The sequence below is a fragment of the Netta rufina genome (genome assembly GCF_964035555.1).
Source record: "Netta rufina genome assembly, chromosome: 15".
In the NCBI taxonomy this organism is placed as follows: Eukaryota; Metazoa; Chordata; class Aves; order Anseriformes; family Anatidae; genus Netta; species Netta rufina.
Window position 1 is genome coordinate 10,693,011 of NC_140138.1, and position 24,438 is coordinate 10,717,448.

At 42.5% G+C, this 24,438-nt stretch overlaps 1 protein-coding gene across 2 annotated transcripts; it reads right to left on the reverse strand.

Moving 5' to 3' along the window:
* Positions 1 to 1,174: 1,174 nt before the first annotated feature.
* Positions 1,175 to 15,076, reverse strand: RAC1 (Rac family small GTPase 1). Of its 2 annotated transcripts, XM_084296136.1 has the most exons (7): positions 14,773 to 15,076; positions 8,520 to 8,591; positions 7,002 to 7,119; positions 4,656 to 4,712; positions 2,940 to 3,002; positions 2,060 to 2,219; positions 1,175 to 1,920 (listed from the first exon to the last, which is right to left on the reverse strand). In XM_084296136.1, the coding sequence occupies exons 1-7, from the start codon at positions 14,805 to 14,807 to the stop codon at positions 1,790 to 1,792; spliced, it is 636 nt and encodes a 211-aa protein (XP_084152262.1). In that variant the 5' UTR covers positions 14,808 to 15,076; the 3' UTR covers positions 1,175 to 1,789. The 2 variants fall into 2 exon arrangements, with proteins under 2 accessions (XP_084152262.1, XP_084152261.1); XM_084296135.1 differs by lacking the exon at positions 4,656 to 4,712.
* Positions 15,077 to 24,438: the final 9,362 nt, after the last annotated feature.

Consider the following 24,438-nt stretch of genomic DNA (forward strand, 5'->3'; position numbering starts at 1 on the left):
ATCATTGCTTTTACTTGCATTCAATAAGCTGAATGATGTATGCGTGTGCTACATGCATTTTTTCTGGTTATCAATCTTTAGAACATTATGGGAGCTAGTGACAACACTACTGATGCTGCATGGCCTGTGAAGAGCTGTTGTGAAGGCCTGCATTTAATTCTCTTACGCAGCATCAAAAGAGGCTGTGGTTAGTGCACACAGCCCTGAGGAGATGGCACCCCAAGCTGCCATTGGCCCAGGCAGCCTGCTGGGTCACCGTGTTGCAGGAATGAGAACATTGCTCAGAAACTCAAACACTACCACATGTGTGATTCAAGGATTTATTAAGTCATACATGCAAAACATACTGCTAATTGCATTAGCAAAAGATCAATGTAAAAACTTCACAATTCTGCAACTTTTAAGTTTTGCTTTAGTGGTTGAAAGGGTGTAGTTGAACATCGTATTCCTGCCAGTTCAGGCTGTACAGAACATTAGCACTAATTTACAGAACCTCACAGACCCAAGTTACCATTACTCAATCTATGCTGCACATGGACATGTAGGTGACAAAAAACACTTGTCTGCATTAGTAATGTTACAGTGTTGGGGACAGCTGGCAAATAGTGATATTTGAGAAGGTTCATAGTTTATAGAGGTCTAAAATATAAAAATTACTAAAACATGTAAAGCTGCTTCACATGATTTTTACACCTAGTTAATAGACTAAAAGCTCCTCAGAAAGCGTATAACTTACTGGGTCAGAAATACCAGGAAAATAAGGAGGCTATGCTTGAACATTCTACTCTATTAAAAAAAAAAAAAAAAAATTCTACCATCAGAAAGGTTTTAAAATACAAGTTATATTGCTCAGTAAGAAGAAATTCTACAAGAAAAGCATTTACTACACAACTATTGTGGGAATGACTGATCAAAGTTGTACCTAAATGAATGCCCTACTTGAAATTCAAAGGAATTTACCTATGAACACCAACCTCTCTTCCACTACTGCATGACTGGGAAAACGGTCACCAATTTTAACCTTAAATAAAGTCACTTCAGTTTCAACTACTCTGGCAGTGTAGTGTAAGTTGATCTGTACAGTGTCAAAATACTGTCTGGCACTATCAGGTGATCCAATCCAATATTTCATTTATCCATCACAACACAATGCTGTCAAAAGGACTAGATACACTTCAGTAAGAATAGTTATTTATTTATTTTTTTAAATCACAGCAGCAAGAACTAGATTGCAACCAAGCCCTTACCAATGATAAAGCATTTTACACTGTGACTCAAGGGTGTCAGTCATCAATGACTTAGGTTTGATATACAATGCTATGCAATGACCCTGGTTGAGAAAACTTTTAATAATAAAACACATCAGGCTGCAGTGTTTTGCTAATTATACGGTACTGTTACTGTGAAAAACTAGAAAGTGTTTCTGCATTTCCTAACAGAAATTAGAGTCATCTTCAAGAAGAATCTTTAAAAAACAGTTTAGTGCTTAGTGTTCGTAGCACAACAATGCAACTTAGTTCAGCAGATAGTTTGGCAACACTTAATTAATTGAGCAAGAATAGGATTTTAAAAATAAGGCTTTATATAAGTTTGTCTTTTCAGGATTCTGCTTTTAGTAGAATGAAAAGTAACTTCCGTACGTCAAACAAATGAAACCATGAAACTGTTGATTGGTTCAAAATTTATGGAAGAGAACTAATTTATAACAGAAAGACTTGGCATTGAATGTGACTGCTCCATCGTTCTGAGCAAAGCACAGGGTTGGAGAGTGGGGCAGGGAAGGTAACCTTTACAGCAGCAGACATTTTCTCTTCCTCTTCTTTACAGGAGGGGGGCAAAGAACTGCTCGGATAGCTTCATCAAACACTGTCTTGAGGCCTCGCTGTGTAAGTGCTGAGCATTCTAGGTATTTCACTGCACCTGTGGGAAGTGACAGGGCAATTACAAACAGCACTGCTGCTTAGTTAGCACCACAAAAAAAGATACATTTATTTTAATAAAGTTGCAGTTTCTTCCACAGAATTTGACTAAGCCACCAGTAACCCAGCTGCAGTCATACCAATCTCTTTTGCCATGGCAAGGCCCTGTGGGTAGGTGATGGGCGTCAGCTTCTTCTCCTTCAGCTTTTCAATAGTGTCTTTATCATCTCGGAGATCAAGTTTGGTACCCACTAAAATGATGGGGGTGTTGGGGCAATGGTGCCGCACCTCAGGATACCACTGCAAAGACAAAATAACTGTGTGGGGGCAGATCTCCATGCAGGCTCTGCAACATGCAACATGACAAATGAAAGGCTCAGAGCCTTTCCTGACTCTTTCAAGCAGGGGAGAGTTAAAGGGAACATGTAAGAGCTGTTAAGGTAGTATTAAAAAAATACACAATTGCAGAACATTTTTAAACAATGCCAACAAGTATTTCCATATACTTTAAAAGTTCATCCTATTAAAGGCTGTATTTTCGCCCCTTTGTTTTGTGGCAGACCCCTGATCTGCATTTCTCCCACCCGTGGCAACCAGCTCTCTTTTATGGCCACACTGCCATAGACAAGCTTGTCCAGAGGCATGAAAAAACTGCAACAGTAGCACAGCATGTACTTAAATGCCATCCCATCCACAAAACAAATGGCATCAACCCAATTTTTACTTTTTTATATATACATATTTTTCTTTAAATTGCATTAAAATTAGATTTCCTGTTTGTGATCTTAACATCTTGTTGGCTGAAAACTCAATCTTCTTCTGTCTTATTGCATCAAGAAGCAACTCACACCTACAGTGCTGCAGGTGCCCTGAACTTCCATGACTTAGAAGTTAGGGAAATGGATTTCTGCCTTCTCAAACTACATTTAAATTGCCCGCCAAAAAGTCACCTAATGTTTTCTTGAAACTGCTGTGACATGAACATTATATTGAAATAAAGTGGTAGCAACTTATACTTACCTTAGCACGGACATTTTCAAAAGAAGCGGGACTCACAAGGGAAAAGCAGATTAAGAAGACATCCTACAAAACAAGTTAGCAGAAGTTAGCCTGACAGAGCAACCATTTGAAAAAAAAAAATATCACCACGAAGAGACTGAGACCAGTATCACCACCATCTCCATCACGCTGCCATCCGTATCACACTTGCAAAAGGCAAGGTCAACAACACAGCTCAAAAAGACAATTCGAGGTCCTTTTCCCCATGGGAAATACATTCCCAGGCAGCTACAAGCAGAGGCAAAGAGGTGGGGAAGGAAACAACAAACAGATTGTATTCAAGTTATAATCAGCTATTGCAGTAGCCAGCAACTAAACTCTAATATCATTGCACTGCAAACTTTTTTCCCTAAATGTCACTCCTTCTCTTACTAACATTCAATGAAAAACACTTCAAATCCTTAAAGATACAGCAAACGAAGAGTCAGACTGGCTTCTAAACCAGGGTTGGATGGCTCTTCGCAGAACTCTGAGCAATTTAAGCCTTAAGACATGCCAACTCCTCGGCTTAGGTTGCTGCAAAGTGTTACCATTCACACCAATTTCTGCAAAAATGAATGTATTTATCAATGTGCTACTCTAAAGTAATCTTTAATTGCAAAGGCAAAGTACAGAGCATGGTACCGCAAAAATACAAAAAATGTACACCAGTTTCCACAATTGTTGCTTCCATGCCCAATGCAGAAGAATCTGTTAGAACTGTCACTACCACCATCACTGCAAAAACACTCCACAATTTCTCTAGAACCAAAGTAGGATTGAGAAGGGCATAAAAAACCTCTAAGCATCACACTAGCTCCTTTCTTCCATTTCTAAATTATTAAAAAGCACAGACAGAAGAGTTGATGTTTTGGGGGATCTTGCACATCCCATCTGTCAGTTGACAGCAACAGAAGATTATAAATAAGATCAGGTAAAAATATTACATAAATCTTCATACTAGCTGCTGTACAGTATACATTAAACAATAATAATCATATACAAGCATTTGGAATAACCACATCAGTTTTCTCTACCTAACCAGATGAAGATCATTCTTAAGTCTTGCTGTATGACCCAAAACTCAGTAAACACATCTCAAGCAAGCCCAACTTTTCCCAGCCTACCTCTGCATCCATACTTACTCCAGTATCAAATGTGTTAAAGAATCAGGCATTTCAGAATGTTAGTTGATTGTGCTGCATTTCAAGGCATTTTGTTAGGTCAGCATCTGACATCTGCATTGCTAAGCACTTGCAACCCAGTTGTTCATGCATCACCCCAGGAAGTTTCCGTAGCAGCGTCCCCAAAGAAGAAAGGAACAACATCAAATATGTGATACTATGGCCACTACTTCTGTTTTCCAAATGTGCAGTTTGTGGTGATTGAATTTATGTTATGCAGACTCTCTCCTTTGCTATCTCCAGAGATCAAAAAAATCAGTGACCTGGAGGAATTATTTCAAGGTTTCAGGTGTCTTGCACACTACCAATCTTAACAAATAGGAGGAAACACTATTCATTTCTGAGAAAAGCTTTAGTCTTTAGCAACTCATAAGAAATGTAACAAAGTTCTCAGATCTAGCAATTAGTTCCAAGAAAAGTACTTTGTTATAAAATAGGGGCCAATTTATCACTATCGTAAGCAAGACAAGATGTACAGAACTAGGGACTGAAGTTTACTTAAAGTTTTACATACGGCAATAGGTTGATCTGTCAGACTGGAAGATAGATTCTTACCATTGGTTCCTCCAACCTAATAACAGCATGAGATAAAGTTACTCCCAAAATGGATTTAAGAGAAAAATGTTCTCTGAACCAGCGATCTGTGCTCACAAATACTCACAAGACTTTTTCTCCGAAATGTGTCACCCTGTAACTCAGCACAACCAACTACCTGCACACAAACCAGGCCACCAGACTTCCCCTTAAGCTTGTAGATGTTTGTCTGCATTGTCCAAGAAGACTTGCAAGAGCAAACCCCACATAAAAAGCATCCTCCTAGCTAATTTCCTTTTTCGTTTGGTCTCTCAAAGAAACAAGATTATCCCAATAATCTTTCCCAACCTCTTCCCTCCCCCAGATACCCAGGAATATTCATAAACTTCAAATATATCTGGGAGAAAGTGTGAAATTCCTGTATATTTTAAGAAAAATTAATACAGGAGAAAAGATACAAATGAACACCCCCACTGCAGCAAAGTTCTTACTGTGAAGTTACCAGCTGTTGGACTGCTGCCTGGCTAATCAAGAAACGCATGTGTGGTCCCAATAAAGGCAGTGCCTGCATCTACCTCACCCAGAACATGGCTCATGTGCACGTACAGGGAAAGACGTGCATGCGGGGGTGATTTTTAAATAGCACAATGAAAGAAGGGGGAGGCGGAATACAGATCCTGCAGAAGTCAGGCTTCTTTAGTTCCACTGTTCTCCCTTTTTTTTTTTTTCCCCAAACCATTCATTGATTTTGTGGGGTTTGTCCTTTAAGTGATGACGAAGCTTACTTATTGCATAAGTCTAAGATCCAAAGACTGCATCACAAGAAGTTCAAGACTTACCACCCTATCTTCGTTTCATTTTCTGCTGTAAAAAACATACGATCTGAATAACGGAAGGTATTTCAGACCTTTACTTGTCAGTTATACATGCCTGTACAGAAGAGACTTTCTAACAAGTGTGTTTAGATGGATATAGAATTCTTCCACAGACTATTAGAAAGCCACAGTTATTTTAGCAGGCTGAAGACAGACGTGCACTCTGTCCCTTCAGCACAGGAGAGGAACAATATTTTCCTCTACAATTCTGCTGCCGCACACTGAGTGACCTTTTAGGATATTGTTTCTGCTCCACCATACTTTTTTTTTTAGTTAAGATTTTAAGCAAACCTGAAGTTCTCCTAATATCCTAAAAATGTTTAAATATTGGAGAAAAACAAATTTATGTTGCTTCTTTACAATAGAAGACAGGTAGTTCTGGCATTTCTACTAGAGCTGTCTACAACTGGCAAGTTCATGCACATCTTGGGTCTTGAAACTGAGTAGAAAGCCTAATTTTAAGAGTTAGTGAGCAGTGAATTAAGGAAAACTATGAATTAAGACAAATTTACTAAAAAAAGCACTAGAGTTAATTAAATAAGATTCATATTATTCAAGAGAGCAGTTACGATGTAGAATAATTGGAACTAGTCCTTGTTTTACATTATTAGCACCGAACATATCAGCAAGAGTTGACAACAAAATCTGCAAGTTACCACCCTTCTTTACTTAAAGGACAACTCCACTAGATAAAAGTAACTTTAAAGAGATGAGAAAAAATGGTCTACAAAGATCAACTGTAGCTGAAGTCGCACTGGAAAGAAAAGAGCAGATTACTCCAGCATTAGCTTTGTACAAGGAAATGCACAGTGTGCAGACAGGACTTAACCAGTTGCAAGCCCTGAAGAGAGAAGCACATTTATACTGATGTTAGAGCACAAACTGCAGTAAGTAATAAAATAGCCATGGGCTTAAGTACATTTGAAAGCCACAACCCAGGCTCTATCAATAGCAGTAGTATCTTCATTCACAACCGCCTCTCACATTCAGTACCTCTTTACAGAGGCTAAACAGTATCAAGTGCTTAGCAGTGACAGTGTCAGGTTGCAGCCAAACATCATGCCTAAAAACAAAAACAAACTCTGCTTTTGGCAGGCATGCTAACCTTAAAATCAATGGACTTGTTGATGGGACTATTCACCCAGGTTTTTTGTTTGCTTGTTTGTTTAAAATCAAGGATTCAAGCTAATTCTGAGGCTGCAACTACAAGAAGCCAACATGTACCAGCACACAAATACCCGAGGATGCAAATTTTAACATTTGGACAGCTATACACACATCAGAGATTCTAATACTACAGCTACAGCACGTAGGACGAAGGAAGGTGGCTTGAAACAATTCACAGTTACTAATAAATACAACTTCAGATGCGACAATGAAATGTTTAAAAAAAGAAATCCGGATGTTAGACAAAACCATGCATTCGTAAAGTTTGACACTGAAGTTCTTACTGTTTGCGGGTAGGAGAGTGGGCGTAGTCTGTCATAGTCCTCTTGACCAGCTGTATCCCACAAGCCCAGATTGACTGGTTTTCCATCAACCATTACATTAGCAGAGTAGTTGTCAAAACTGAAAGTAAAAAATAACAAAGTGAAAAGCTAGATGCATTTGGTTGCAGTAAAACAGGGCCCACAGATTTTTTCTTATAGAGTCCTAACTGGGAAGACTACAAAATAAAGCTTTTATTTATTGCATCCTTCTGCTCCAAGAAAAAAAGTCATTTTTTTAAATACCAAGTCTGGTATTGAGTAGCCGAGGGAATAAATATGCACAACACTTAGTCCAGTCTGAGCAGGTCATCTTTTTCATTGGTCTTCCAGCAGAAGTCTTGTCAGTCTCAGCGAACAGAGCAAAGCAGGTGGTGCACTTAACAAGCATCTCCCAGTCTTAGTGGGACAATAAACAGTGACAGCCCGCCTCATTTTGTAAGATTTAGAATAGCAGCTACATCAGCAACAACTGAGGAATCCTTAAAGACAACAACAATAGGTAAGATTAAAAAAAAATATTAACCCTGCTAATCAAAAGCCACCACAAAAATCTTCTCTAATGAAACACCAAAGTTAATAACCAGAAGCCAGGACAGGCATGGCTTTTATCACTACTGTAGGTGCAAAGGTTTTCATGATATTTTAAGGATAAACTATGTTCACTAAGAATATATACATACTATTATGCAAAAATCTGAATTTAAGAACAAAAAAATAACATCAGGAGTAGTTACCCTTCCAAGACCTTTTTGTTTTAAAGTAATCTGAAAATCTCATTAAAATGTACTTAACCAGAAAAAAATCATCAGTGCTTATAGAGAGCAAGTTAGACAGATAAATGTATTTTATAGAGACATCTCTAAAAGGCAGGGGAGCTGCTTGTCTGTAAAACACCTCCCCTGGCACCCAAAACACCATCAAAAAAGAACTACACTAATACTGATACCAACAAATTTGTCCATGTAAGAAAATGGGAAGCCCCAAAATAAATGAGTCCCCACAACCATGCCTGAGGAGCTACAGAGCTGTGGCTTAGTACAGGATTGGCACTAGTACAAAAAAAAAAAAAGAGAGAGGAACAGAAAAATCTTGTCTGTAGTCACGTAAACCAATTATGTCTATGTTTTACGAGGTTTTATAGCCTTGAAACTGCTTATTATGAGTAATACTTAACATGGAAATTTTAAAAAGAGAATAAAAACTGATAAAATGTTAGTAAATACTAGTCCCTAGTCAGGGAGGCTTAGTGGTCAGAGAAGCAGAACCGATTTAGCGTGAACAAGCCCTGGTATGACCATGCTCAATAGCAAAAGTCCAAAGTGCTTCTCCTTGAACACACCTAGGTGCCCAGCTCCATGTTTAAGGTGAAACCAAGGGGTGCCTGCAGCCAATTCAAAAGGCTCCAGTAAGGAACCTGGAATGGCAGCAAACGTACACACGTGGATATAAATGAGGTTTTAGAATTTTGTAAGTACTTACACGGTGGGTATATATTCTCCAGGAAATGCATTGGTTGTGTAACTGATGAGTAGGCATGTTTTACCTACAGCACTGTAAAAAGAAAAAGTCCACATGTAAGAACCATTCATCTTCAGTAAGAAATACTCCTTTTAGGGAAGAAAATCGATTACATCCAATCGTCTAAGGAAAAATGTAGAGTGTCAGTAGTCACTACCATGCACGGAAACTCCTAACAGGCTGTGGCCTTCAGGTAGCTGGTAATGGAATCATACCTGATATAAACATCCATTTTGATAATCCTGAGTTTTATTTTACATAAGTTTGAAAAAGCTTGAAATGTATGATTTTGCAACGTATCACTACTTTTGTGTATTTGAGAAAATACAAACAGCAATCCTCACGATACTTATGGTTATTGCAGAACGCCCCCTCACACCCACTCAACGACCACCCCAACACTTCGCTAACTGAGGTACAGATAAATCACAATCCAGTACTGAAGGAGGAACTGGCACACCGAACCTTCCCCCACAGATCTAGTCCTGGACAGCCTGGAACAACTGGGGGCACGACAAGGTTCTCTTCCAGGTTTCTTTCAGAACTCTGGCAACAAGCTCCTTCCTTCTCCTCCCTCCTCCTCACATCTTATCTGCTGTCAAACATTACATGAACGACATAATCAAACTTTTGTTACAGTTACAATTAAAGGGTCAGAATGCTTGAAATTGGACCTTTTTTTTTTTTTTAATTAACTGCAAAATGGGCTCCTTGCTGCCTTCTCACTTCAAGTGCAGTCTTTTAACAGCTTTAGAGAGTTCAGAGGTGATGGCACATAATGCCTGAAAGAATCCAAACTGTCTCACAGTCCTCTCAGTTACTCTTCTCAGACAAACTGCATCTCTAAAACCACGTGCTCAAAGCAAGCCAGCAGAAACTTTGACACCTTACTGTCCTTACAGATGAATCTTGCCATCAGCATTAGGTTCAATGCATATGCCTCCTAAACTTGCCACAAGCTCAAGTAACTCAGCAAGATTTTAGTTCAGAACTGCAGTTAATATTAAAAAACAACAACAAATATTCCCAGGAACCAAATGCTACTGCTAAAAATATCTTTTTATCCTTTAGCTTTTGCAGAAGAAAAAAAACAGCTCACATAAATGAGCTTTAGTCATGGGCTTACTAGCTCTGCTGCTGCAAGCGTCTGAGGCATTCACATCTGAATTTCACATTTGAATCGTGGCATTTCTTCTCTTGGTCTGGAAGACTATGGATTGCCACTTCATTTACCCACGACCATCTTCAAAGTATTACTTAAAGTCATTTAGCACTCAGCATTACCCAACCAGCCTTACCCAGTGACGCGCGATGTAAGGCAGGCTCAGTGAATTTGAGGTGCATAACCACAAGTTCCCAAGCATGCTGCAGCCCACAAGTGACATGACAGCAGCACCTGATGACACCACCACCTGCGCTCATGCAATGAAAGAAGAGTTGCTTCAGTGTGCAAAACATCAGGATTTTGTCCCGCACACCCGTTTTTTTAGGTGTAATGTTTCTGAGCTGCCCCCTAGCACAACATCCCACCTACAGCCCTCTGTGCCCCCCCCCCCCCCCCCCACGGTGGCCGCCTGTCTGTGCTGCTTTCCCTGCCTGCCGCCAGGGAAGGCGACGCCAGCCCCTTCCACAGCCCGACCTGCTGTCAGCACACATCCTCTCGTACCAAGCTGTAAGAGTTAAGTGCCACAATTTCTCTCTACTCTCAGTAAATACAATCTCTGAACGTCTTCCCAAAGCAACAAGCTTGAGATCTGCTGGTTGGCAGAAGCAGGACAGGGATTTACCTCACAGAAACTTTGGTGGAGAAGTTTGGGAGCAGCGCGACCCAGCGTCAGAAGGAGAGAGGAGATCCCACCTTATCTCTTGCCCCAGCGAGCATTACTAACAGGCCAGCACCAGGAGCCTCAGCAAGCTGCTCTCTCCCCCACAGGGACACCATGTGGGTTTCGCTCCCTGGGCTGTCTCAGCAGCCACAGCATATCGCAGGACTGCGCTCCCAGTGCCATAAAGCAGGCTCACGAAGGACAAACGCGAAAACCCTCAGAGCACCAAGAAGCAAAGGGCAGATCCTTAGGGAAACCTCTGAGGCCACGTGTTCTCATGCCTCTGGAACCTGTTTGGTCTGATGCTTCATTTACCAGCAGGCTCCTTACAGATAATGCAAGCTTCTAACAAATTGATGTGAAACTTTACGTTTCCAGCAGCAGAGCAAGAACTTTTCTCTGTGCTCAGGCTTCTTTGTTCACCTTGCTCAGAAACTGGTGAGTCTGCTCTGGCTAATCAAAACAGTGCAAGGAGGAGGTGGTGAAAGGTTTCATTCCAAGCTTAGAAGTGTCTGCAGTGTGTATCTGCAGCACCGATCAGTCATTTGAACAAGAAAAAACACGTTCAACAACCCTGTTTCAGGCTTGCTCCATCCTCAGTTTCCTGCTTTCCTTGCCTTTTGGCTCACTGCCCCATGAATCAGATCATTATAGTCACCAGTCTTAAAAATGAACACCAACACCTATCTTTATAAATAGAGAACAACCTCTGAGTACTTTCAGCTGTCCTTTAAAGTGTCTGGTTCTGCACTAAGGAACTCCAAATCCAATTGCTCGGCAAAGTATAAACCCCTGTACATAAAGATTAAGGCCCTAAAATATCACCAAGCCAGTATTAGTTGTAACAAAATTTCTAGCAACTACTTAATCATAGCTCTGTCCTCCCACCAGTACATCAAATGCAACTGGTAACATTTGGCTGTAATTAAAAGCACGGCCTACAGAAATCCGGCATTTTAACCACTTAACAGTAAGCAAAAGGCTTACAAAGACGGCAGTGAATCCCTCGCTGCTTCCTGGCACCATCCAGGAATCAATCTTTACAAAAGCACACATGTACTCATTCCTGCAAACAGAACAAGCCATCTCTCTTCCCAGGCCTCATTCACACTGACCAGTTCTGCAAAGTTTCCCCAAAGCACGGGGGCTGCCTGGAGCCATGTTAGGTGACATTAGGTGACACCAGAAATGCCACCCGAGGACCTGCACCAGCATTTCTTCCGCTCTGAAGGCACCAGGGCTGCACAGATGGTGCACAGTCTCCCTCTTGCCTGCAACTAAAAACCAGTTGTGAGAGTTTTGTTGCCACTTGCAGCCATGGCAGTGGAGGCCAGCTGCAGTACTTGCTGGTTTCAGTCCAGAAACGCTGACATCTGCAAACAGGTGGCAGCCCGCAGAACTCCTGGAGTGCCTCCCTCCTTTCTTTCTCTCTCTGCCAGGATGCACAGCCCAGGTCTCCACTCAAACTTCACTGTCAGGTGCGAAGCGCAGCATTTCTGCTGTAGGCTGAGTTACCCGCTGTTCTTCCAGATAAGCTGTTTTGCTTGCTGAGACACTCTCTCCCCAGTACGCTGCTCAGAACTTACATCTATTTATGCATTAACTTTAGAATGGCAACAATGGAAATCTCCAAACTTCAACTCACTGTGCTCTCTGTGGACTGGAGAGATGCAAGGTGTTCAGCACCCTCCCCAAGCACCACGCTGCACTTGAGCAGAAGCCAGTTATTCCCCGCTCCTCTCGACAGCATGGCTCTAGCAGGCAGGGCCTCAAGGTGAGCCCAATTTCAAACAGGGGCTCTCCATTCACCTCTCCCGCTCTTACAATATTTCTGCAGTAGGTACATACAGCAGAGCGTGAAGTCTGACCATTTCTCTGGCACCCAGTAATCATTTCTCCAAAATGCAGAACTTCCCCTAGCTTTACACGAGATCACTTGAGATTTCATACCACTTAACAGATGCTTTTTTAGAGTGAAAACAAAAGCTGCTAAAAATAACCTATACCAGTGCTTTCTCTCAAGTGTCAATCAGCAGTAATTCCTGTAGTTGTTATTCAAGTGGAGTGCTCTTCATCTGTCCTGCACATTCCTACTTATCTGCATCTACAAGAAGTGCAAGCAACAGTTGCCATTTATTTTTCCTGACACAATCCCCACAGTGAAGAGGAGAGCAAGGGCAAAATGAGATAGCACAACTCGCATTCCTTCCAGCATTTTGCCAGTCACATTAGATCTCTAAACAGATTATCAAACAGAGCCCGAAGAACAAACACAGTCTGTATATCAGAAACAGCCTGCTCATTTACAAATTAAGAAAAAGAAGTCACAGGTACTTCTACAGCTTTATTTTGTTCCTAGCAGACCTTTGCAAAAGGTACATAAAACAGTACTGAAGTTTTATATCACATAAGCAAATCTTTAACTTGCATTGTTTTACAGAAACACTAAAGCTCTAGCCTTATCTAAGCCAAACATTACACATTTTCAATAATACCTGTACTGCTTGAGCTTTTGAAGCAGCAAAGAAACACAAGTAAGTAAATACCTAAAAACCTCAGTGGAGGACAATAAAAAGCTACCAAAAATGAGCAACGGTATCTAAATGCAATCTTGAGAGACATTCTGCTAACTAGGGAGGAAGAAAAACCAATCAAACTACTGTATTTTGTTCACATATATGGGAATAACTTAATTGCACCACTTTCATTTCCAATACAAGCAGCGGTAAATGTATTTAGAAAAGGAGTAATTTATAAAGCCAGGGACAAAAAAGAGCTGCTTTGTTGAACGAACTATTGAATAACGTACAGTTTGCCTATACAGAGTTCTCAAATCCAGGAGGAAGTAGATGGAACTTTTTCCCCACCCAAACATGATGCATCACCTTTATTTACAGCACCGTCATAGACAACAGTTCAGCTGAATTGAAAAAAAAAAAAAAAACACACACACAATAAAAACCAAATTAGTTGTTTTTAAAATCAATACAACCAAAAGGCCAGTCCAGAGTCATTCTATCCAGCATCACTGAATTACACTGCTCTGAGAAGTCTTCGTTTGTCAAGATGGTTGTCAAGCAAGAAGAACATGGAAGAACACATGTCCTTACTGCTCAGAATCTTGTACAGCAGGAGAAGACGAAACAAATCTGTTATACTAGGTAATTTTATCTTTCTAGCACACTTAGATGCCTTTTAGGAATTCCAAGTATATTTACAAAAATTAAAACACACACAAATAGCTTGAAGACTAATCCACCACATGAAATTACACAGAGTGGCCAGCCCATTTAACTACACTTACGCTCCTCTGTCATCTACAGAAGTTTGCTGTGATACCAATTATGCTCAGCCTACACTGGGATTTTTGTTTCTACCAAGGGAAAAAAAAAAAAGCCACCACAACTCTCAAACTGCATAAGACGAGTCTTGTTTTCCAGCTGGCCCGTGATGTTCCCCTGAGCTCTGACGACCAGTAAGAGAGAGAATGCCTCTGAGCTGATGGCGATAGCATCACAGAGAGTACTCGGTGGTAAACACACCAACTCTTTCCCCACCACAATTCTGGCATTCGTTATATTGAAATCTGAAACTTGGGAGTTAAATTGGTTCTAAAAAGCCTCCTCAAGTTGTTCCTGACTAGTCTGTAACACCGTGCTCAGGACGCTATAGGCACAACAGTCAGCACAGACCTGCGTGCCGTCTGTTGGCTGTTTCCCTTGCTTCAGCAGCCTCCCTGGGCTAGGAACCCTAACCCTGGGCTGGGAGCCCTACCAGCCGAGACTCGGGCCGTCAGAGGCACGGTCCCAGCCCCGAGCATCCCAGGCGTGCTGAGATCGCCCGGTCTCACTGCGAGCCCCGGCTGCGGGACCGCTCCGAGCCGCAGGCACCCAGACACAGGTGGGGCGTCCCGGTGCGCGCTGCGCCTCCCAAGGCTCCCCCCGGCGAGCGCCAAGTGCCAGCGGCAGCGCCTGGCCCCCGGCACCCCCCGGCCCCCGCTCCGGGGCTCCCGCCGCGCTCCGGGGCCCGGGGAGGGGACGGGAGGGGACGGAGCCCCGGCGCTGCCGGCGCCGCAGCCACCATTTGCTGTCGGCAGCCGCCGCCTCGCCCCGCGCTCCGCTCCCCTCCCCCGCCGCCAGCAGGAAGCCGCGGCCCACGCCCGCCGCCGCCCCTCGGGGCCCCCTCAGGGCCCGGCCCCCTCAGGGCCCCTCCGATCACCTCAGGGCCCCCCTCAGCGCCCCCCTCCCCCCCCCCCCAACGGCCCCTCCGATCACCTCAGGGCCCCGCCGCCCCCCTCGCGGCTCCCCTCAGGGCCCGGCCTCCCCCCGCCGCTCCCCTCGGGGCTCGCTCCGGCCGCCGGGGCTGCCGAGGGCCGTGCCGGGACTCACCCGTCGCCCACCACCACACACTTGATGGCCTGCATCGGGGCTGCGCCGCCGCGGCGGGGCCTTGCTGCCGAGCGGGGAGGGGCGGGCGGCGGTCTGGGCAGCGGGTCGCGGCCGCCTCCGCCCTGCGGCTGGCAGCGGGGACGAGGCAGCGGCCACCACCCGAGGCGGGGAGCGGAGCGCAGCGCAGCGCAGAGGAGGGGTGCGGAGGGCGGGCCGCGGGCGAGCAGGAAGCGGCCGCGCCGCTCACATCCGCCCGGGCCGCGCTCGGCACCCCGCCCTCACGGCCAACCGCTTCAGCGCCGCCGCTTCGGCGCCACTCGGCTATCTCCGGAGACGCTCGGGTTTCAACCGGCGCCCTTCGGGTTTTTCCGGCAGCGCCTCGAGGACTTCGGGCGCGTTCGGCAGCGCTCGGCCCCGCTCGGCTCGGGGAGGGAGCGGCCGCAATGGCCGCGCTGCCGGCCCAGTCAGCGCCGCCCGCCTCGGGTGTCCCCAGCGCGGTCCCTCGGCGTTTGGCTCTTTTCTCGGCCGGAGCCTCGCCGAAGGGCGTTGTCCCGCCGTGGCCAGGGCGCAGCTCGCCCGTCGGGAGGCTGCGCCGCGGCCCCGCCGGCCTCCCGTCAGGGCAGGAGCCTGGCTGCTGTGGGGGGCGCGAGGAGCCGGGTGCGGCCACCATTTTGTGAGCCCCTCGGGCCCCGCGGCTGGGGACGGGCCGCGAGCAACCCCTCGGCAACCGGCGGGGTGCGGACACCGCTGTGTGAGCCCGTGCCTCGCTCCTGAGGCCGTCCACCACGGCCCTCCCAGCCATCTGCGGCTGGTGCACGAGTTAGCGCTCGGCATCTCTGGAAATGTGTCAGAGTGAAGCGACATCTGCTTTGCAGTCGCCGCGTGGATGTAACTCGGGGCACTGGAGCACCCACCGGGCTCCCTGCGTGCCGCTGTGGGTGGACATCAGCTTCCCCGGACAGCCACACAGCACAGGCCGGCCCCTCTTGCTCAGCGTGCCAGCACAGCGCAGGGCCAGAGCAGTTCCTTTCATCGACAGACCCTCGCGCTGCCCTCCCTCCTCCTGACACGCTGTGACATTAATTAATTCTGCTGGCAAGTTTCAGACAGATCAGTGCACAGTCAGCTTCATGAGACGGGACAGCCCGAGCCACTCACACTAGGACTGCCAGGCTACAAAGAGCCTTGGGTTCCTTTTTTTCCCTGAGCAAACCAGTTATTTTTAGTAACTATTGAAGTGAAAGTCAAGCAGAGCAGGTCCAACAATCCCAGGAGCCTTTTCATTTCTACAGTTAGTTCTTGCCATTATTCTACTTGGCAGAGAAGCTTCTGGTTGGACTGATGCACACAACCACTGTTCTCTCCACACTGCCATCCGTCCAGGCCTCAAAGAAAGTATGGGGAAAAGCACATGCTTCTTGTGCCAAGTGGATGAGTTCACTGAAATTGATGGAGTGTACCACCAAGGATGGTTTTCAAGTGGTTTAATCTATTAATTTCAGAACATTTCTAAATGATTTTGATACCATACAACAAAACCTCATCAATGGACAGAGCATCCCATGATATTTAATCTCTTCCATTTTTCTTTCTCAAGCAAAGATAATTCTCAGATATTTCACGTTAGTGAAGAAAACATAACAACTGCTGTAAACTAAAAGGCTATTTTTGCAACACTTGTATGTCCATGTTCCCTCATACAGATGGAAGCGAAAATGACTTGTCATTTAAGCTAAATATCCTGAAAGCCAAGAGTCTGCTCCTGCCAATGACCTGGCAACCATTCCCTACCCAGCAGCTGGGAGCTGCGGAAGAGAGGTGTGGGCAGTAGCACAGTGCTCCTGCTGTTCTTGGCTGCTACAACAGCTTTTGAGGCCTTTGAGATACTGCACAGAAATAGAGCAGACGTAAAGATTGTCTAATTTATGTTAGGGTCCTGGGGAGATCCAGAATGTGGACAGATTCAAGTGCTGTGTAAAACTGCTTCTGATTATCCCACCACCTACCAATTCCTTCCCTGGTTCTTTTTTGCTCAGTGTAACCCAGATGGATGATTGGAATTTTTTACATGAAAAGGAACTACAGCGACATTTACAATCTCATTACAAAATAGCACAGAAAGATAAGCATGAAGGCTGTAATGGAGAAAACATTCACATTAGCAACAATTGCTTTTATGATCCTGCCGTGAGACAAGCAATCTTTTTATGTATGTTCTTTTCAGTGCTCCTCCATCTGATTCTTTTGGGATCAATTGTTTTAAGCATTGTCAAAAACTATTTAAGTCAAAGCACAGGGTATGCTTCAAGCACGCTTTAAATTTACAGTTGTAATTGGATATATAAATGCTAATATTATAAAATATGTAGATAAATATTTACTATTAGTCATTGAAAACAATATTACAGTTTGGATAGATAATGACAGTAATAGAGTCCTACAGTGTTTTTCCCACATGTTTGTATATCTTTATTCCTTCCAATATCCTAAAAAAAGAGCCTTTTGGAATTGTTCAAAATTTTCAGTTGCATTCCTAACTGATATCTCTTTTAAGGTAAATATTCTTTACATGCTCTGGAAGACAAATTCTGGTGTGTATGCTCCTTGATATGATGACACGATACATTAATTATTCTATTATTAAACTTCAACATATTTAATATATGCTTCAATTTGTTCTTACATCATTTTTGCTTCACTCTAATTAAGTGTATTTGTTTTCAAAAAGAAAAAAAGTCCCTTACATAGTGCTATTAATGTTTAACACTTTGCATATATGTTTTTCCCCTGAGAATCAGAGAAGTGGACACAGGGAATACACCAAAACGATCTGACAACATAAATAAACGTAGAACCAAAGAACAGGATGAAAGACAGGACAAGGGAGCGAGAAGTTCATAACAAACAGCTTAACAGAAAAAAAATATTAGCTTGATAGATATGATTGCTTTGCTGAGTTGTATATAGAATATTTACAGATGTAGTACACAGAGGAGCATGTAAAAAGAAAAGAATGAATGGCAGTAGCTATAACCAATTATAAATGTTTCCATAATTCTGATAAAGTTATGAATCATAAAGTCGAGGCTTAGATCAGTCCTAATATTGTTCCATAACCTTTCACCTTGTCTTCTGTCATCCATTACAATTGTTGAAAGTATTTCTTAGACATCAAGAGGAAATCCTTATTTAAAATTGTTTCGGGTACTGCCTGAATATGTGTATTGTGTATGTGCTGGCACTGAAGAAGAATTATTATCCTTTGTGGATGGGGAGTGGCAGGGTAATCACACTGATGCAATACTGGAAAGTGTTAGTCACCATGACACAAAACATCAGCATTACAGAGACAACAATAATTTGCACTTTTATAGCATCTTTCATCCCAAACTATTACTGTCTTCTTTAACATGTTAGTTCGTCAATAAAACCATAAACAAATGCACAGAGAAGTAAAGAAGTACCAGTATACACACGGTACATACGAGAAAACACGTCAGTGAAAAAAACAGGACACCTAAGAGTGATTCATGGATGTGTACTACTGCTCCTAGATGACACTTCCTGCAGACACCAGTTCTGTTCAATTGCCTCCAGGAAATAACATGCTACAATATCTAAGTCAAAGTAAAAGCCTGTTTATGGGTAGCGTCAAAACTGTTTTTGGGGCAAAAAGCTGTAATCGGAGCTCACAGCCACTTGAAATTAGGGGTTGGACTGAAGGAGTCAATTTTACATGAAGTGAATCACATGCTACTAAAGGGTGGAGTAAGGCTTTCAGCATATGCTGCACTCTTGTCTCTTTACATATTTGTATTAGAATCAGAAGAAAAACAAAGGAAGAAAACAAAACAAAACAAAACATACCACCACCACCAAAAACACCCAAAACAACTTGAGAGATTTATCTTACTGGAGAAAAATAGGGTTTCTCAGTGCTTTTTCATCTTACAATAAAAGCTAAAAGAATTGTCTCAAAAATTTTGTTCTTAAAGATTTTATCCTCATTTGAGTTGCTGGTAAAACTCAAGTGATTAATGATATAGTATTAGGGATATATAGTAACTGGTAGAAAGAAATCTTTATGCACAGGACTAGGGAACCAACATTTCCTCCTGGATTCTAGTTCCATCTGTGACATTACCTGCCTTTGTGGCCTGCCTGTCACTCACTGAGCCCCTTTGCCTTCCCACTTTTAAATCAAGATAGAAGGATGTATTCAAGCTGTTTGGAGAAGAGGAAATCTTCACAGAAGTTGGGGAGATATAGTAACATAAAATTCATATTAAAAATAATATAATCCACAAATAATCATCCACAAGTTTTAGCTATTCCAAGCAGACATTTTTGGCATGATTAGTTTCCTGAGCTTTGAAAAAAAACACAGTACTAGCATGTGATATGTACACTGTTCAAATATAGTACTCAGTCTGCTCTAGAGGAACCAAAGCCAGCAGTAAAAAAGGAACCACAGCTTTTAAATGTCAGCATTTGCTGCATCAGAGAGAAGAGATTAAAGGAGTATGCAAATAAAATGTTCATATATAAATCTCTAAATTAATAAGGAAAAGTTGTAAAATAAATGCATTGTATTTGTGTGATATTAGCATATTAGCATAGATGATTTAGCTGGTATACATACACGACACAAACAAGTCCTGTATTTTCTTTAGATAGCTTCTGACAAATACCTCTTCTGTGCAGAATTTCAGTTATAAAAACCACATAAGGCTTTGCATTCACTTCTGCCTCCCCTCAGGTTTAGCAAGCAGTAACAGACACGCTCACTACAGCAAGAGCTGCTGAAGACAGCGGGACTACACAGTAATCCCTGTATATGGCTGTAAGCTTTTTGGAATAGAGACATTATTATATATTTATTAACAAGACATTAGAACTCTCTTATTTATTTATTTATCACTGTAAATACCTCAGCAGAAATAAGGGAATAAGTCTTTTTGCCAACTGAAAGGCATCAAATTATGCCATTAGGTGAGACATTGCCGAAGTACACAGATGTGTAAACTAGAGATTCCCCTCATCTTGTACCTATGTTGGTATCAAGCATTTCACAGAAATGAGCTTTCAGATATTGAGGAAATGGGTAAAGGTTTAGCCATGACAGAAGTCCATTCAGCCCCACTAGTTATATTGCCTTCCACCTGCCAATTATTCTTCACATGAATAAAGACTGAAGGCTACGAGCTTTGACTTGGCTACCTGAACTCCTTTGAAAGATCAAGAGTTACTTTTGCTCCAGGCTTGCAGGCGTGCTTATGAGCTTCAGTAAAGCTAGGACCTACAAGGACAAGTCTTCTGTGGTCAATTTGCCCGAGGACAGGCAAAAGGTAAGAAGCCTACTTCTCATCTGAATTAAAAACTTTTCTGGAAAACTTTTGTTTGTTTGTTTGTTTGTTGATTTTTGTTTTTTCCCAATGCATGTACATTTATAAGCTGCTAAACTGCTTCTTCCTGTGAAGAGGAAGACTTCCCCAAATAAGTTGATTTATTCCGCAGTTCCTAAATATAACAATTACAAAATTGTCCTGTTTGCAGAACAATCTATGTGAACGGTGGCATAGGTTAATCACCTTCCTTCTGTTTTCACCCAATAGCAAGAGATGCAATTGGGTGCCTGGTGTTTCTGCGTACTTCTGGCAGCTAGCTAATTTGATATCCTGTTAGATTTTGCATTTTTTTAACTGACAAAAAACGCCTGTTCAAATGTAGTCTTGTGTCTTTTGAGCATTGTGTATGTTAGAGGACCAATGCTTCTCAGTACAAGCTCACTGCAGCGCTGTATGGTAACACAATAGCTTCTGCAAGAGTTATTCATATTGTCAGGAGCTTCAATTGCATCTAACTATGACTCAACAACTATATGCTTTTATAATCCGCAGTGTGTTGTACACCTAATTTTCTGAAAGATTTTGTAGAGAGGGGGCTCAAAATTAGACATCACAAACCAAAAGAGTAAACTGAACGCTTTTGTCAGCAGGGACAATAAACCCTCTGAGGGCCGCCTGGGATTGCAGAGTGCCAAGGCTGGTTGCTGCTGGGGAAGGAAAGCATGGCATCAGCAGACGGGCTACCAGAGCTGTTGACAAGTTTCCTTGCAGCCCTAAAAACCCACTCACAAGAAGAGGTTTGTTAGGAACCATCTGGCTCTTTTTTTCTTTTCTCTCTTTTTTCTTTTATTTTCTTTATTTATTTTTAAGTGAACTTTCAGTCCAAAAGAGCACAGAAGATTACAGGAACTGAAGAGAACAAAATGTTTTATTGTTTAAAAAATCTGACTTTTCTCTTTTTCAAGTTTTTGTTATGATCTCGGTCTTTTGCAATCATTTTGTTGTCAATTGTCTTTTTTTTTTTTTTTTTATACATAGCAATGGATATAAAAAGATACCAGAAAGAAACTAAGTATAAATAACCCTAAATTCTCTCTCATTGAAATGCAAAGTGCTCATAGTGTATCTCTGCTTTTGTAGCTCTTACAGAGAACCTTGGAGACCCAATCACATGCACAAGGACTTTTGTGTTACACACCAGAGCGCAGAGACGTCCCTTCCCAAAACAGGCCTATCCAAAAGCAGATGAAAGACAGATATAGTTAAATATGGGGATGCTGTTAGGTAACATTGGTCTATGTGGTATGCACATCCAGGGCCTAATTTTTATTTCTTTTGGAAGTAAAGTATCATATAAGCGCTGAAGGAGAACAGAGAAATCTTTGTATGAGCATATGAGGAACTCCTAAACATAACAGATAAAAGTTGAGAAAGCTTCAGAGTACATTTTGAAAATGTAACAAGAGTAATGTTGACTAACAACATTTTTTCTTTGAATAGAAGAATAAATATTTGAATTCCTGAGGAGAAATTTTAAGCAGAATGAAATAAAACATGAAAGGACTTCAAAGATAAGGGTGTGCTTGTCTGATGCAACAGAGAAAGGCGAGTCAGGGTTAGGAAGCAAAATGGAATGATGGCACTAAATTGATGGAAAAGGATTTCTGCAGCTCTCAGCCACAAATTGCACGTCAATAGTTTTGAACTTCTGCATATTAAAGTAATCTGTGTTTTATCTAAATTGAAAAGGATTTTACCACCATGACAGAGCTGAAATCAAAGGAGGAAGTGGGGGGTGGCTTTGGGGTTTATTTTAATTTTGAATAAGTAGCTAATTTCCAAATCCTGATGTGACAAAATCTGATGAAGCTCTTCAATTGGTATTCAATTGAATTATCTTTTCAATTTGCATTTCTTTGTTGGAAAACTAAAGATTATTTTATCAAACACAATATTTAATTAAATAATTAGATCCAAATCAATACCAACGCTAACTTGTTGTTATGACCTAATTTATTAATGATATTGCTTATTTTAGTGTAAAAAGTAATTTAATGTCAGTATTTTCTCTTGTGTGTCAAATTCTTAATCAAGATTTTGAAATTGATAGTGTCACAATTCTGTCAATTAACAACATGAGCCCAAACTAATGAGAATCTGACAGATACCAACTGATAAATACAAGCTAATCAGCTTCCTGATTTAGTCTTTATATATCATGTTGCATTCAATATAATCTCAAAAAGCTGCTAAATGTCTTAGAGCAGCTAAATTACTTTGTGCTCATCTGCTAGAATAGATGGCTGCAGTACATATAACAGAGAAAGGAATGGAGACATTGAAGAATTTTAGTTAACCTGGAATTTCAGTTGTAGCACCTGGACACATCTTTGTTCCTGTGTCCTCAGTGTCTTCAGTACTAACAGGGTTATTAAAAACTTCAGATGTGGAGGAAAAAAAGATACAGCACCACTGTCTTCACAAAACAGCCCAGCTGAACTGATAGACATACTACACAGCAATAATACTACTGCTTGCAGAAAGAAGCATATGCCCATCTTTGGCAACCTTTTTGAATTGCAAGCTATTGCATTCACTTTATGAATAATATACATAACTTCAGTCTCTTTCCCTTTTTTTTGAATGATGTGCAGAAATAACCCAAGGGATACTTTATGAATGAAGTTGTGAGGAGAGTGGAGGCTATTATTTCATGTTCTCCAAAATGAAGATGGTGCAGGTAAGTCCTGTCTCCTCCTTTTAATAGTGCAGGTAGGCTCAAGAGACCTAGGCACAGAGATGTCAAATCATAGACATCACAGATCATAGACAGATCAATCCTGGCCTCAAAGGGGATTCTTCAGCTTTGATTAAAGGACTGACAAACAGTCCTTCTTCTGTGACTGAAGAGGGACCCAAAGAGCTTTGAATCTGCTTGGAAACCCTGGGGAAGATGGATAGGTATCTGATAAGGTGGGTTCTAAAAGATGCATTTTCTTTGATACTTTTTTGATCTGAATAAGCAGTGTTTTGCTTTTAAGAATCAGTAGGATAGTCTGAGAGAGCTCTGAGAGAGCATTTAACTCCACAGTCTGACATTCGGTCAGATCTGCTTAGATGACCGCAATGAGCTACAGCTGTCCAGAATCAAAAAGCAGGGAGTGAAGGAAGGGGGTCCTGGACTTCCACACTCATAAGAGGCTTATCTGAAGGCCTGAGATCCAAGTGGGTTTCTTCAGATCTGTTCAGAAGCTGGATAAGATGAAAGAACTGGTTAAGGACAGCTCCAGTGACTGGTTCTGCCCTTGACAACCACGTTCTAGTCCCGATCAGGCTGGAGGGGCTGCCTGGTACCTCAGGCAGCAGGAAGGTATTGCGGTACCTCCTCACCTGCAGGATGGACAAGCCCTCAAAACACGCCGCATCCTTAAAATACTCCAGTTCCTGAGAGCACAAGCCAGTGCCTGTATTTTCCTTAATTGGACTGTTTACAGTTTCCAAACACAGAGTGAGTTTTCCAGGGGTTTTCCGCTCTATTATGTAGCTAACGAACAAAACAGCATTTCAGACAAAGGGACTGCAGATAAACCTGGGAGCGTGTCCAATTTTGTACCGGAATTTCTCCCTGTGCACCAGAGTGATTCTGTGGCAATACAATAATATTTCACGAAGAGTTTAGATCGATAGATTGATTTTTCTGTTTCACGTTACAGTTATTAAAAGTTAATTGAATGAAAACTACATAGAAGAGTTCTGGTAGAAAAGGGCATTTTTTTCTTGTTTCATTATCTTCATAAATGATATGGGTTGTCTGTTCTGGGGTGCTTTCCCCTACTGGCAAAGTTAAGTGCCATGATGATAATGTACCTCAAAGAGCTTCCTAGAGTATGACTAAAAAATGTTTAAGTGTAACCTATGCTTGAACATTGCTTTTAAATTCAGAACTGAAGTGCTGCCTTGAAAAGCATAAAGCGTTTGCTTGTGGAAATAGGTGGTTTTCAGCATTGATCGCCGAACTGCATAAAGCACAGAATTACAAAAAGGGGGGGAGGGGGGAAGCAAAAATCATTATCAACATGGACAGCCCACTCATTTGCGTTGAGGAGGTTCAACGAACCAAGCCCTGGGGCTCCTCTTCTCTAGCGGCGAGAGCCCACCCGCCTGGAGGGGCTGTGAGGAGCCCCAGCCGCTCTCCGAGGGCTCCCAACACCCGAGGGCGGTCGGCGGCCGGGCTAAGGGAGCTGAGGGAACTGAGCGGCCGCGCCCACCCCAACGGTCACAACGGCCGTGCACCGCCCCCAGGCAGGCGTGCCCCGGC